This window comes from Chrysemys picta, chromosome 1 (genome assembly GCF_011386835.1).
Source record: "Chrysemys picta bellii isolate R12L10 chromosome 1, ASM1138683v2, whole genome shotgun sequence".
In the NCBI taxonomy this organism is placed as follows: Eukaryota; Metazoa; Chordata; order Testudines; family Emydidae; genus Chrysemys; species Chrysemys picta.
The window spans coordinates 160,434,364-160,448,654 of record NC_088791.1 but is presented as its reverse complement, the minus strand read 5'-3'; the positions used below and the strand labels follow the sequence as shown (position 1 = coordinate 160,448,654).

Sequence of the window (14,291 nt, the reverse complement as noted above, 5' to 3'; positions counted from 1 at the left end):
AAAAGTTTATTCAGCTAAGTTAATGTAATGGTATACTGAAAGTGCAACTCTGAAAACTTATTCTAACCCTAGTTTTTATATGTGACTGATTTTAACTTCGGATTTGCTCAATGTACAATTCAGGTGTTTTTCCCACTCCCCTAACTCTTAAGCACAAACCGAAATCTGAGAATCATGCTGGGTTCTTCCTTTGTTATGTATCATCACCTCCAATAAAGATTCTGCTGGCCAAATCTTATTGATGCTTGTGCAACCCTATTATCTTCAAATTAGGCTTCTACAGGTATAATTGTTTAGAACTTAAACATAATTGTTTAGTATGGTATGCCAGAAAGTAGAATAACCAGTTCATTCCCTCTTAGCTGTGCTAAGTTTGACAGGGCTAATAGAAGCAAACACTCTTCTCACTTATTTAGGCAAACTGTGTGCTAGTCATTCTTTCTTAACCATTCTCCCCTCGCCACCCCCCCCCCCCCGCCCCAACTGTTGATACAATAGCGCGGTAGAAGTCTTCCCCAGTGGTAGCAAAGGCATGAGTGCTAGTATTAACTGACTACTGGCATATTAACTGTTGTGTTGGGACCACAGCTCAGAGTTGATCTACATGAGGCAGTGGTTAAAACACCATCAGCTTCCAGTGACCTTTCTGCAATGATGTCCCTATCATTGGTGGAGCTGCAGGTAGATACGGAGGGTGAAAAAAGTGCAATGCAAATGAGGCCACAATGAGCAAATAAGGAGGAGTCATTTTACATAGTCACTTGTCAGAGTAGAACCATGTGAGAGAAGGCCATTACAAGAGAAACTGTGATGAGTGTTCTTGGAGATGCATTCTGAAGATGGTGGTTCTGTCCAGTATGGCCTCAAGGCACACAGGTGTCACATTCTAGGGTGCCATCCAGACCAGTGAGGGGCTGTCACCACCTGCCCTGCAACCTTGGGTGCCTCACAATGCTTTGTTGTTGTAGCTTCCAACCTGGGCCTCTCACAAACACCATGCAGGTCAGTCCCTGAGTGTCTGTGTATAGCTACAGCCCTGATCCAGCCACTCTGACCCCAGCAGCCTGTCAACAACACACCAGCCACACTCTGGCTCCCAACAGCCTTGGTTACTACCTTCAGGGTGAACCCAAAACACTCCCAGTCCCTGATTTTCCCCAAAAGCATGTGTTCTGCACTACCCAGATCTCTCCTGGACAGTTCAAATATTGGAGATCCCTTGCCCCATGTACAGGGGTCAATACACAATAATTGAATACTTTATTTGAAGTTACCAAACAATTCAATTTTAACACAACACTGGATTTTCTGGTAAAAAGACTGAGAATAAACTTGTTTCCTGCAATATCGAATGCCTCTGTTCTAGTAAAATGGATTTTTAAAATTATGATTCCAGAGTGAGGAGTGTAGTTACATGCATGACTTTTAAGCATGTGATCAAGTCCCATTTAATTAGTGAGCTTAAACACATACTCAAGTGCTTTCCTGAATAGGTTCTTGAAGCCTTGTCTACACTAAAAAGTTACGGCAACCCAGTTACATTGTTCAGAGGTGTGAAAAATCTACACCCCTGGAGCATTATAGTTCAGTTGATCTAACCCCAGTGTAGACAGTGCTAGGTCAATGGAAGAATTCTTCCGTTGACCTAGCTACCATGTCTCGGCGCTGCAGGGTTTCAAGAGTAGACAAGTCCTGAGTTCATGATGGAAGATAGGTTATCTAGCCTTTGTCAGTATCTCAGCATGTGTAAGACTGTTACTTAAGAGCAGATTAGATGAAAACAAAACACAGAAAAACAACTTTATAGCTAATTGATCTGTCTTAGCGATTTGGTATTTCACTTCTGCCAGCAGACTACGCTGAAAAGTGTTTGTCTTTATGTATTCATTGTAGACGTGGGGTGGGAGTGTTCGTTTATGCGTCTGTAACTCGTTTGGGCTCCCGGTTCTCTGTGTGGTACGAGTTCCAAAGTGCACCAGAACTCCAGGTGCTGCTGCTCTGTGTGCATATCACCCAAGTATTCTATCTTTTCCTTCCAGAGTGTGCTGTTACAAGCATTACACACATTTGTGTTTTGAATAAAGATGTTGTATAGATAACTAAAATGTCTGTTTCAGAGTGGTAGCCATGTTAGTTTGTATCAGCAAAAACAACGAGGAGTCCTTGTGGCACCTTAGAGACTAACACATTTATTTGAGCATAAGCTTTCATGGGCTAGAACCCACTTCATCAGATGCATGAAGTGAAAAATACAGGAGCAGGTATAAATACATGAAAGGATTGGGGTTGTTTTACCGAGTGTGGGGTCAGTCTAATAAGATAAATCAGTTAACCAGCAGGATACCAAGGGAGGAAAAATAACTTTTGAAGTGGTGATAGTGTGGCCCATTACAGCCAGTTGACAAGAAGGTGAGAGTAACAGTAGGAAGAAATTAGTATTGGGGAAATTAAGTTTAGGTTTTGTAATGACCCAACCACTCCCAGTCTTTATTCAGGCCTAATCTGATGGTATCTAGTTTGCAAATTAATTCCAGTTCTGCAGCTTCACGTTGGAGTCTGTTTTCGAAGTTTTTTTGTTGAAGACTTGCCACTTTGAGATCGGTTATTGAGTGACCAGAGAGATTGAAGTGTTCTCCTACTAGTTTTTGAATGTTATGATTCCTGATGTCAGATTTGTGTCCATTTATTCTTTTGCGTAGAGACTGTCCAGTTTGGCCAAGGTACATGGCAGAGGGGCATTGCAGGCAGATGATGGCATATATCACATTGGTAGATGTGCAGGTGAACGAGCCCCGGATGGTGTGACTGATGTGGTTATGTCCTATGATGGTGTCCCTTGAATAGATACTGTATGTGGACAGAGTTGGCAACGTGTTATAAATTAGATGAGTTTCAAAAACAGTTGCAAAACTGAATATATTAGTAGCACAGACAGGGCCTAATATGAGAATTGAAATCCTGGGAATTGGATTTATCTTTTAGATTACAGGGTACATTTGCATTCCTTTTTCTATATTTAGATTAGCCTTTTAAAAGAGAACTACTTAATTTGCAATGTCAATGTGTATTTTGTGAAGCCGTGGCTGAGACAAAAATAAGCTTAACATTTGTCACTTGTGGACATTTAAAAAAAAGTATACTAAATGTAATATTGGTTTACATAAATTGAATTTGGTCAAGGGAAATTTATAAATCAAATGAATCAGAAATGATTGTTCTGATGCATCCCGGCTTGAAGATTTTGTTTACTGAAAGCTTAGAAAAACTTATTCAGCTTTATATTGAAGTGTGATTTTAAAATGACCTATGATGCAGTGTGGTAAGTGAAAGATTCAGTCTTCATTGAATAGCTTTTAAAAATAATAAATAGAATCCTAAATGGAATGCTGCGTATAAAATAAACATGTACCAAGAGGAAAATACAAGTACTATAGTGAACTTGCCATCCCTGTTCCTCTATATAAACCTCTTTTCTCTTTCTGCTACTGCAATAATACATAATTTAATTTCTTTGTGTCTATTTTTAAATCTTTCAATAATCTTACTTAAACTGTGTCTCAGTAAAAGTTGGAGTAAGAATGACATTGCAGCAGTTCATTAAATAACGCTATCCTTGCAAAGTGAGTGTCTGTTAATCAAGAGAAGCGGGGTGGTGAGCACTTCTAGCAGATGACTAGAGCACCTTCCAAATATCAAATGCCTTAATCAAGCAATGAAAGCTGTAATCTTAATGGGATCAGGTAAACACTAGTAATGTGCTCTTTTTTGTATTGAAGTGCAATGAAAGACAGAATTCACCAGTGACTTCTCCAGGATCCTCTCCGCTTACACAGAGAAGAAAGCCACTTCCAGACCCCCTGCAAATTCCCCATCTTAGTCTCCCACCGGTGCCTCCTCGTCTGGATCTCATTCAGAAGGGGGTAGCACGGTCACCTTGTGTCAGCCCTACTGGCTCACCAAAGGTAAATCTTATTTTACCATGTTTCTGTCTAACTGAATTATGAGAGATGATGCTTGTTAGTTTTAGGGTGCATTTTTTTAGAGATTGGCTAGTGCATTTTTTTAAAGTTGGCTACATCCAAAATATCCCCTAGGCCTTCTACCAAGTCCCTATGTAATTCTAACATGTCCCAATTCACTAAATAAGGGCCTGATCAAAGCCTCCTTTAAATCAGTGGAAAGACTTGTTGCCTTCAGTGAACCTTGGATCAGAGCCTATGGCCGTCCCCCTATATGACATCTTGCAGAGTCAGCTAATGTAGGGTGACCAGATGTCCCAATTTTATAGGGACAGTCCCAGTATTTGGGGCTTTTTTTATATGGGCTCCTATTACCCCCCCCCCCACACATCCCACCCTGTCCCGATTTTTCACACTTGCTGTCTGGTCACCCTAAGCTAATGACACACAAACATGATTTCTTACTTTGATGGCAGTGTCACACCGGCTTAGCTCCAAGCTTATATTTCGCTGTTTTGATTGCAGTATTACATGTGATTAGCCCCATGCTTATATTTCACTATTTTAAAACTATGGTATTGACATACTCTGATGGAACAAGTCCCTCTAATAGTCCCTGATTTGCAACATTAAACAGCAACTGAAAGTACTCTAAAGTACATTTAAAAGATCATTATCTGCATTAAAATTGCATGCTGTAATCAAATGATGATTTATACTCTTTTCCATAATGTCCTTGCAAGAAAAAAATATGCAAATATCTAGCTATCAAAAACTTAAGGTGTGATAAATTAGGATCCATTTTTCAAATGGTTTAGAAAAGGAAATAATAAATGTGTACACAATGAATACATACCGTATTTGTGTATGAAGAAAACTGGTGATTTAGAACAGTTTTAAAAATGATGTACTTGAAAGTCTGAAGGAAAATATATATAAAATACTGGATTAGAGTGTCTTGAATTTTCTCTTATGAGAGAACCATTTTATTGTAATTGGTGTACAAATGTAAGAATTCGCTTAAATGTTGAAGGCATGTTTTGAAATCTGTATTAGCATGTATGTGTGCATGGCAGTCCAATGATAAACACACTATTTATTTTCTCAGTATTTTGCCTTTACACTTGACGCTCAGCTTTCTTTTGAAATTAAATTTAATTCTAGTAGCATAATACTTAGCCAAAACAAATGAGGTATATAAAAATGTTTCCTCATCCCTAGCATTTTTAATTAACTCTGTCATTTAACTTAAACTGGAGCTAAAGAGGCTATGGTCTTACAGCTAGTGCTCAAATTCACTCAGTAGCACAAACTTCTTTGAGTAACGGCCCTATGGGCTCCACTTCAGGTGTGCATATTTTTAGTTAGCAGTGTCCATTCAGGCCATGCACGCGTCCTATACCTCCTTGTGCTGATTACTGAGGCTATATAGGTGTGCAAGGGCGAACCATCCTGTGTTCCTTCTCAACTGCCTCAGCCTGAGACTCAGCCCTAGCGTGTTCTCCTTGAGCGCTCCTTGGCTTTTCTAATATTTCTATAGTGGTTACGTTAGTTGTTAGCTAGATAAGCTGTGAGAGGATTTTTTTTTTTTTTCCCTGGCAGGACATGCCTGGCTTGGTTTCAAATGTTGCCTCTTTTGCCGAGAGGCTATACCTCTTTAAAATGGCCACTTTAAGTGTGTCCGTTGCTTGGGGGAGTCCCACGTCTCCCAGAAGTGCAACTTCTGCCTGGCCCTCAAGTCCAGGGTAAGGAAAAACACGGAGATTAAACTCAGATACCTAATGATGGATTGCTCTCTTTGGTCAGCTTCTGAGTCACATCAAGAGGACTCCCCGCTCCTCGGTACATCTGTCTCCTGACAGATCCAGTGTCTCTTCTACATCAGCGCAGACTTCCCCTAAGAAAGGTGAGACTTTGGAGGCTTCAGGGAAGACTTCCAAAAAGAGGAGCACCGACAGTCACTTTAAGGAGCCAGCTCAGAAAAAGTCCAGGTTCCTGGAGAGATCTACAGTCTCTGAAGACTTAGTCTCTCAACTTGGTACTACTGAGTTGAAGGACACCCCTCTGGTATGAATGGGGCAGTAAAATCCCAGAGCATGAGGCGAGAGATGGCTTCGTTAGGGCCTTGCTACCTTTTACCAGCAAGGAGGGCAAGCATAGACACTTGTGACTGGCACCGTTGAGTCCAGCCAAATGTCAGTACCTATGCATTCAGCTCAGCTGTCGGTACCCAGGCATGCAGCACCCTCTGCACTGAGCAAGGAATGGCACTAGACACCATCGGTGCCTGCTTTGGTACACCCACTATCGGCGGTATCATCAGCTTTGGTGACTGTGGCCTCGGCTTCCAAATCAGTGCCAGTCCCCTATTTGGTACTGCAGGAGTTGAGATGTACTAAGGACCTCTTAATAATGGATGAACCCACTCCTGGGTACTGAGTGTCTTTCGATACTGAGACCCGGATCCCTGGACTACCTCATCTGGTACCACAGGACTCTTCGCTGTTTTCTGTGGGTGCGCCTCCTTTAGATGAGATAGAGGAGGATGAAGGAGACCTCCAGTTAATATCCTCTATTTCTTTTGAGGATTCTCCAACATATCCCTTCAGGAATCCATTCTCTGAAAGTCATAGGGAAAATCAGGCTTATTATCAAGGGTGGTGGAACCTCCACTGCATGCCACCTCCACTTCCATATTGCCCCTTCCCCCACTGCAATGGCTACCCTGGGACCAGTGTGTTGCCTATTGACAGCAATTTGCCAGACCACTGGTACTGTCTCAGGGAGGCCAGAGTTGTACAGCACTTTCCTTCCCAACCTGCTCCCCCACAGGAGGAGACATTTGAGGAGCAGGAAGCTAAGGCAGGTAAGGAGGCCACTCCTCAAACACATATTTCATCCTCATCTCCGGACGAGGTGATTATGCCTCCACCACTATCCATAGTAGATTATTTTCAACAATTTCAAGACCTCATAAAAAGGATTGCTGTCATTCTTCAAATTCCTCTGAGATCAAGGATTCGCAGCATAAACTATTGGCTACCTTGCAGTCAGCAACACTCTCCAGGGTGGCATCACCCATCGGCGAGGAGCTCCTAGATCAGACTAAGACAGTGTGGCAGACACCTGCCACCATTCCACCCATGTGTAAACAGGTGGGTAAAAAGCATTATGGTTTTTCCAACAGTGCAACACTGATCTCCTCGACAGAATATGGGGAAGAGAGTGGGGATTCTTCTGGGCATTGTTGAAAGCTTCTGTGGAGTTCCCAATGGACCTCCTGGCGTGTAATCTTGTCTGTCAGTGTCTTGCTGTTAGAAAGAAAATGAGGCAACAGCATTTGCTGTCACCTTGGCTGAGTTGTGCGTTACTGCCTGGGATCCCATGCCTTAAGGCTCAAATGGGTGAAATCAAGGCTTTCAGTGGTCTTTTTCCACCTTTCTAGGCTTGCCGAATTCAAGGACTCAAGCACTGCAGTGGCTTAATCTGGGTTGCTGCTCTTTTTTTATTCCCTCAAGAGAGACTCGAATTCTTTTGTCCAGCAGGGGGTGAAAGCCTTGCCGTGGCCACATGGGATGTACTTCTTAGCTGTCGATTTTTAGGATGTTGGTAAAACGACCATAGCTTCACTTACCAGCCACATTGAAGCAGGATTCCAATGCAGGTTGAAGAGAGGAATGACCCTTGTTGATCTGTCCTCAGTATACAACACTGTCTGGAGGCAGGGTCTCCTCTTCAAGGTCTCCTGTGTCATTCTCTGCCAATGAACGATCCCGGCAATGACTGGGGACCACTGCTTTAAGGTACACCTCAATGGCCAGATCACTAGACCAAGAACTTTTAACTTGGGCATCCCTTAGGCCTCTGTCCTGGCCCCAATACTTTTTAATCTATACACTGTGGATATACCAGCAACGGAGTCAAAGAAATTCATGTATGCGGATGATATTGCCCTAGCAGTTCAGCATACAAGCCTCCATATCATCAGCTGCACCCTAACACGAGATCTTAGCACAATGGCTGATTATTTCCAATGCTGGAAATGTACGCCTAATCCAAAAGAGATCTATGGTAACTGCTTTCCATCTGAACAATAAAATGGCTAATACCAAACTTGATGTGCAGTTCTGCAGTGAGAGCGTCAGCCATGAAGCTAATCCAAAGTATCTTGACGTTATACTGGACTGGAGTTTGACCTTTTGACAACACCTCAAGAACACCTGCGATAAGGTCAGTTCTCATGTTGCGCTTATCAGAAAATTGACCGGAACATCATGGGGCTCCAGTCCATGGACCTTACAAACTGCAACAATTGACTTGGTATATTCTGCAGCTGAATATTGTGCACCAGTGTGGTCTCATAGCAGTCACACTAAACTCCATATCTATTCAAGGGACACCATCATAGGACCTAATCACATCAGCCACACCATCAGGCACTCGTTCGCCTGCACATCTACTAGTGTGATATATACCATCATCAATTAGGCCTGAATAAAGACTACAAGAAGAAGGAAAAAAAAAAACTAATTTCCTCATGCCAGTTTGCCCCTCCTGTTACACTCACGTTCTTGTTAACTGTTTGAATTGAGCCACCCGGATTACCACTACAAAAGTGTTTTTTCATCCTGTTGATAATATCCCACTTTAATTGAATTGTCCCACTTGGTAAGGCAACTCCCATCATGTACTGCTATATATATATATCTTCCTACTGTATTTTTTACTCCATGCATCTGATGAAGTGGGCTTTAGCCCACGAATGCTTATGCCCAAATAAATTTGTTAGTCTCTAAGGTGCCACAAGTACTCATCATTGTTTTTGCTGATACAGACTAACACAGCTACCACTGTGAAACTAAACTCCTTGACGCTCAACTCAATAATGCTATGTGCATAGTGTCGGAGACGCTCAAATCTACTCCAGTTGACTGGCTCCCGGTCCTATCGCACATCCAGCCTCCACAGATTAGAAGAGCTGCTCATACATCTCGCTTCCTGCAACCCTCTATGGAACCGTATCAAGATCCTTACACCCAACTTTGATGCTGAGGCTCAATGGAGAGTCACATGGAGCAATTCGACCTCTCAAAACAAACAGCTCATTGCTCATCCTGTTGAGGAACCACCGGGGTTTGATTCATGTCAGACTCTGGCAGATTGAATTACATCAGGACATCTCATGGGAGATGTGGACAAACCCTCTTTAAATGGAAAATGAGGCAAACACTGGGTATGCGACTGGTCAAGCAATAGAGCACATCATATCTGAATGTCCCATTCGTTCCTTTGCTGGCAGTGTGCTGGTTCTCAAACTTTAGATATAAATTTGTAGTTGTTGCTACCTACCCAAGCCATACAAAAGAAGAAGCATGTTCCACCTAAGGATTCTGACTTAACCTGACCCTCAACCTAACTTCCTGGATGCAGGAAACGGTAGCAGGGTAGGCAGCACTTGTCTAAGTCTATGCCATATGAAAAGGCCCAGAAAAGACTGGATCTCTGGGCAAAAGTCCCCCGGGCTCGTACGTGGGAATGGGGGGAGGAAAATGGGGGGGGGGGGGCGCTAGGGAGCTCCACAAGCCGCACTTCAATGAAAAAAGAGCTTCATGTGGTTCACGAGCCACAGTTTGGCCACCCCTGCCCTATGGCATTACTGAAGAATGTACCAGTATCTGAAATATGTAGGGCCGCTACATGGGCTTCAGTATATACTCTTTCAAATCATTATGCCCAGATCCATGCTGTCACATTTGATGCGGCACTTGGTTCTGCAGTTCTGAACTCTACTGTGAAGTTTCCTCTGCCATTTGTGGTTACTGTTTGGAAGTCACCTGAAGTGGAACACCCATAGGGACACTACTCAAAGAAGAAGAGGTTACTCATTTTGTGCAATAATTGTTCGTTGAGATGTGTCCCCCTGTGGGTTCGCCACTACCTGTCCTATTTCCCCTCTGCTTTAGACTCTTCATAAGGGGATGTTTGAGTGGAGAAGGAACTAAGGGCAATTCGCCTGTGCACCGCTACGTATCTGTCACAAGGAGGCATAAGACCCATGCATGGGCCGAATGAACACTAACTGAAAATCTCAGATCAAGGGGTCGAGGAGTGCCCTACTCTTTAGTGTAGCACAAAGGGAAAGAAACACACTACTCCTTCTTTTGGAGTATATATTGAATTCTTTGCACCCCACACAGAAAATGTATTTTTCAATATTGTATATAGTCCACTGTTCTTCTGTCAAATCAAAAAATTTCAGCTACTTCCGCCAAATACACCTCTACCCTGATATAACACAAATTCGGATATAACATGGTAAAGCGCACTCCGGTGGATCAAAGCAAGTTTGATATAACAAGGTTTCACCTATAACGCAGTAAGATTTTTTGGCTCCCGAGGACAGCGTTATATCTGGGTAGAGGTGTACCACTATTTACTAGAAAATTATATTTTGTTAAAAACTTTGCAGTAAAGCTGTTTGAAAAAAAGTTGACTTTTAGTTGAAAAACAAAAACCCAACACTGAATTTCCAGGTTTGCAATGAAAAGTTGCAATTTTTCACAGAAAGACCCTTACCACAAAAAATGTTTATCAAAAACCCAATTTTCTTTGAAAAACAATTTTGACAGAAATTTTTTGACCAGCCCTACCTTGTAGCCTTCTTGGAAAAGTTCATTAAGTAGAAGCTAGATTTAGCCACTTTTACTCATGTTGAATAGCAACTGAGAAGTAGTTCCACTTATTTCGGTGGCGGTCTACTAGTGGAATAAGTTAGTATTTAGTGTGATTAGTATTTAGACTGTTGCCCTAGAAATTCATTGAGGGAGTACCTGCAGTGTAAGGCTAAATGCAGTGCTTTCTTCCTTTCAGCAAAATTGTGGGTTATTTTTCTTGTAGTGTTAATATTCCTAGATCCCCGGGCCAGAAAGGACCATTGTGATCTAGTCTGGCATGCTGTATACAGGAGAACATCAGAGTTACGAACACGTTGGGAATGGAGGTTGTTCGTAACTCTGAAATGTTTATAACTCTGAACAAAACGTTACGGTTATTCTTTCAAAAGTTTACAACTGAAGATTGATTTAATGCAGCTTTGAAACTTTACTATGAAGAAGAAAAATTCTGCTTTCCCTTTATTTTTTTAGTAGTTTGTTTAATGCAGTATTGTACTGTATTTGTTGTTTTGTGTGTGTGTGTGTGTGTGTGTGTCTGTCTGTCTGTCTCTTGGCTTTGCTGCTACCTGATTGTATTCTTCTGGTTCAAAATGAGGTGTGTGGTTGACTGGTCAGTTCATAATTCTGGTGTTCATAAGTCTGAGGTTCTACTGTAATACAGGCTATAAAACTTAGCCAAAATAATTCCTAGAGTATATCTTTCAGAAAAACAATGCAGCCTTGCAAAATTCTATACCATCCAGGCACAAAATTTGTTTACCTTTTACCATGATGATTAATAGTAATGATTTTTGTGTGGGTGGACACCTCAGATGACTTGAGGAGCATAATTTTGCAAGGTGGTGTTAATAATCTAATTCTTATGAAAATGCCTTTTTTTTCTCATATACTACGCTTATAGGAGCATTATAACTCCCTAGATATATTCCTTTGACCAGTTTCCTGCTTTTTAAAATATACTTGGGTTCATTATTTTTGCGAACAATTTTAAAATATATTTCATTTAATTTCTAATGCTGTTCAAATCTGAACAAGGAAATGCTCTGACAGAGGAAATGTACTGTGTGTGAACTGCAAGCATAAGTATACAGTGAGCATGTCACCTGAGTGACTTGAACAAGTTTGTTCTAGTAGTAGATGGCATGTAAAGAGCAGAGTTGACCATAGGTGCATATGTGTCCTAAACAAAAATGGGACTTGTCCATTCTGCCTCCTGGTCCCTAACCCCTGCTGCTCCATGCTCCTTTTCTCCCTCCCTCACCACCCAGTCCATTTTACTGTGTTATTCCCCACTCCAAAAATGTTTTTTTTCTGCAGAAGACATTTTGAGCTCCCAAATATGTCCCAGAATCCTTTGCATGGCCTGTAGCAGTGCTTCAAAGGAGGTATTATGGAAACCAGATCAAAGGAGGATTCTGGAGAAGTTTCATCACCCAGAGATGCCAGCCCTTCCTCCCCCCAACCCCCTCCACCCCTGCGGAAATGGGAATATGTTTTCTGAAGGGAGAGTTGCTGATCAAGAACCCCACTGGTGGAGCAGAGGGGGGTTGGGATTGGCATATTGATGCGTCCCAATACTATTATGATGCCACCTTAAGATCTCGCATCTTAGACAAATGCCTGCTTAGCCTCTGCCTGAAGTTTGTCCCTTAGACAAAAAAGGTAAAGCGGTACATTTTCATGAGTTGTACATCCATAGACTTAATTTATTTTAATTTCTGGTTTTGTTTAGTCTTCTCCATGTATGGTGAGGAAACAGGATAAACCCCTCCCTGCACCACCACCTCCCTTGCGAGATCCTCCTCCACCTCCACCTGAGAGACCCCCTCCTATCCCGCCGGACAACAGGATAAGTAGACATTTGCATCATCCTGAAAGTGTGCCTTCCAGAGACCAGCCTGTGCCACTTGAAGCCTGGTGCCCCAGAGATGTGTTTGGGACAAGTCCATTAATAGGATGTCGAATCCTAAATGACAGTTCCCCCAAACCAGGACTCACTGCAAGTTCGAATATAAATGGAAGGCACAACCGAATGGGTTCTGACCCAGGATTTATGAGAAAACATAGACGCCATGATTTGCCTTTAGAAGGTGCCAAGGTAAGAGATGCGTGGCACAAAGCATGAAGCCTAATTTTATGTGTTAATCCAACGCGAAGTCTCACATTGGTTAAAGTGCCATTTATGTTGGCTGATGTCAATCTGCTTCATTTGAAGCTTTCCTGGCGATACTTAATAGGCTGTAAATAAGAGAGGCTCATTAAACTCTAATTTAAAGAAGCAGTAAATGAGGTTCAGTTAGGATTTAATTTTAACTTGAAGCCATCACAAAAATGGCAGCGCAGGAAAAACTATTCTAGATTTGCTATATTCTTCTAGCAAATGATCCTTAGAGTTGATGCTGTTACTGACTTCAGTTATATGTTGTCTTTGGAAATACCATATTAAAGTTACATATGCATTTATTGATAAATGCTCCAGTCTTAGATGAGATGCAGACTCTGTAACCACAGCAAACCACGAAATATGTGTAAATAATAAATGCACATGTCATAGCTTATACATTTAAAAAAAAGTAGAACAAATTATACATCAGATACCTTGTATACCGGGGTGTGTGTGTATATGTATAAATCAAATGTATAAATTGCCTTTTTTTTACAGTAAAAAGAGCACATCGATATTGTGATTAAAAAACCCACAGCATCTAGTCTCAGAGCCTGGGTCAGCTGACTTGGGCTTGCAGGGCCCAGGCTGCGCACCTATAAAACTGCGGTGTAAATGCTCGGACTGGAGACCAAGCTCCAAGACCCTCCCCTATCGTGAGGTCTCAGAGCCCAGGCTCCACCCTAAGCCCTAGCATCTGTACTGCAATTTTATAGCCCTGCAGCCCTCTACCCACAAGCCAGAGTCAACTGATCCAAGCCAGCTGCCGCCTTGCCACGGGTATTTTATCACAGTGTAGACGTACCCAAAGTGCCCTTAGTCACGACTCCATGTGCTGCAATCCTCAATTTGATATTATCACTCCTGTAAACCTCTTTGAAGGAAAGCCATAAGGTTGCAGTATTAGCATAACTAGAATTGAGCTATTGTATCTCTGCTCGTTCTTGTTGCAGTTAATTGCAATAACATCCATTTTTTGCAGCTGGATCTTTGGTTCTCTGTACTCCTTCTGTGGACTTGAATAGGGAGATGCAGGGTACCTGCTGTTGGAGGTGCAGTAACCAGCAGTGGCTGGTAAGGCAGACATGGGTAGCTTGGAGGTAGCAATTTTTGATGTGAAGGAGCCAGCCTTAGAGGATGCCTCATCAGCTCTCTATGGTGAAGGGGATTGGGAGATGGAGGATGATGCTATTTGCAACTTCCCTTCGAGGCCCTGGCTTTCTTGTGGCCCGACGAAGGGAGAGGCCTGTGTGATTTTCTCCTGGGCCGGGCTGAGTAGTATGGTGTGGCATGGGCAACTTCCCCTGTCCACAAGTATGGCACCTATCTGTTCAAATTATTTCTAACTCCACTAGCATTTTGAGCCAGTGAGTTCTGCCTCCAAAACTGCAAGTAGGCTCAGAATCCATTATGGCAGCTCTGGACAATTGCATATAATATGTCCAAATAAATGTGATTAATTTTGAAAATGGAACAGATGTCTAATGCTGCTTT

At 42.2% G+C, this 14,291-nt stretch overlaps 1 protein-coding gene across 11 annotated transcripts in view; it reads left to right on the top strand.

The window, feature by feature from the left end:
* CBLB (Cbl proto-oncogene B) overlaps positions 1-14,291 on the top strand; it is a 239,912-nt gene that overhangs the window by 153,091 nt on the left and 72,530 nt on the right. For all 11 annotated transcript variants that reach the window (XM_065574117.1, XM_005283588.5, XM_065574109.1 and 8 more), the window contains 2 exons: positions 3,777-3,962; positions 12,366-12,731. In XM_065574117.1, coding sequence (XP_065430189.1) covers positions 3,777-3,962; positions 12,366-12,731 — 552 coding nt within the window. The remainder of the gene's footprint in view (positions 1-3,776; positions 3,963-12,365; positions 12,732-14,291) is intronic.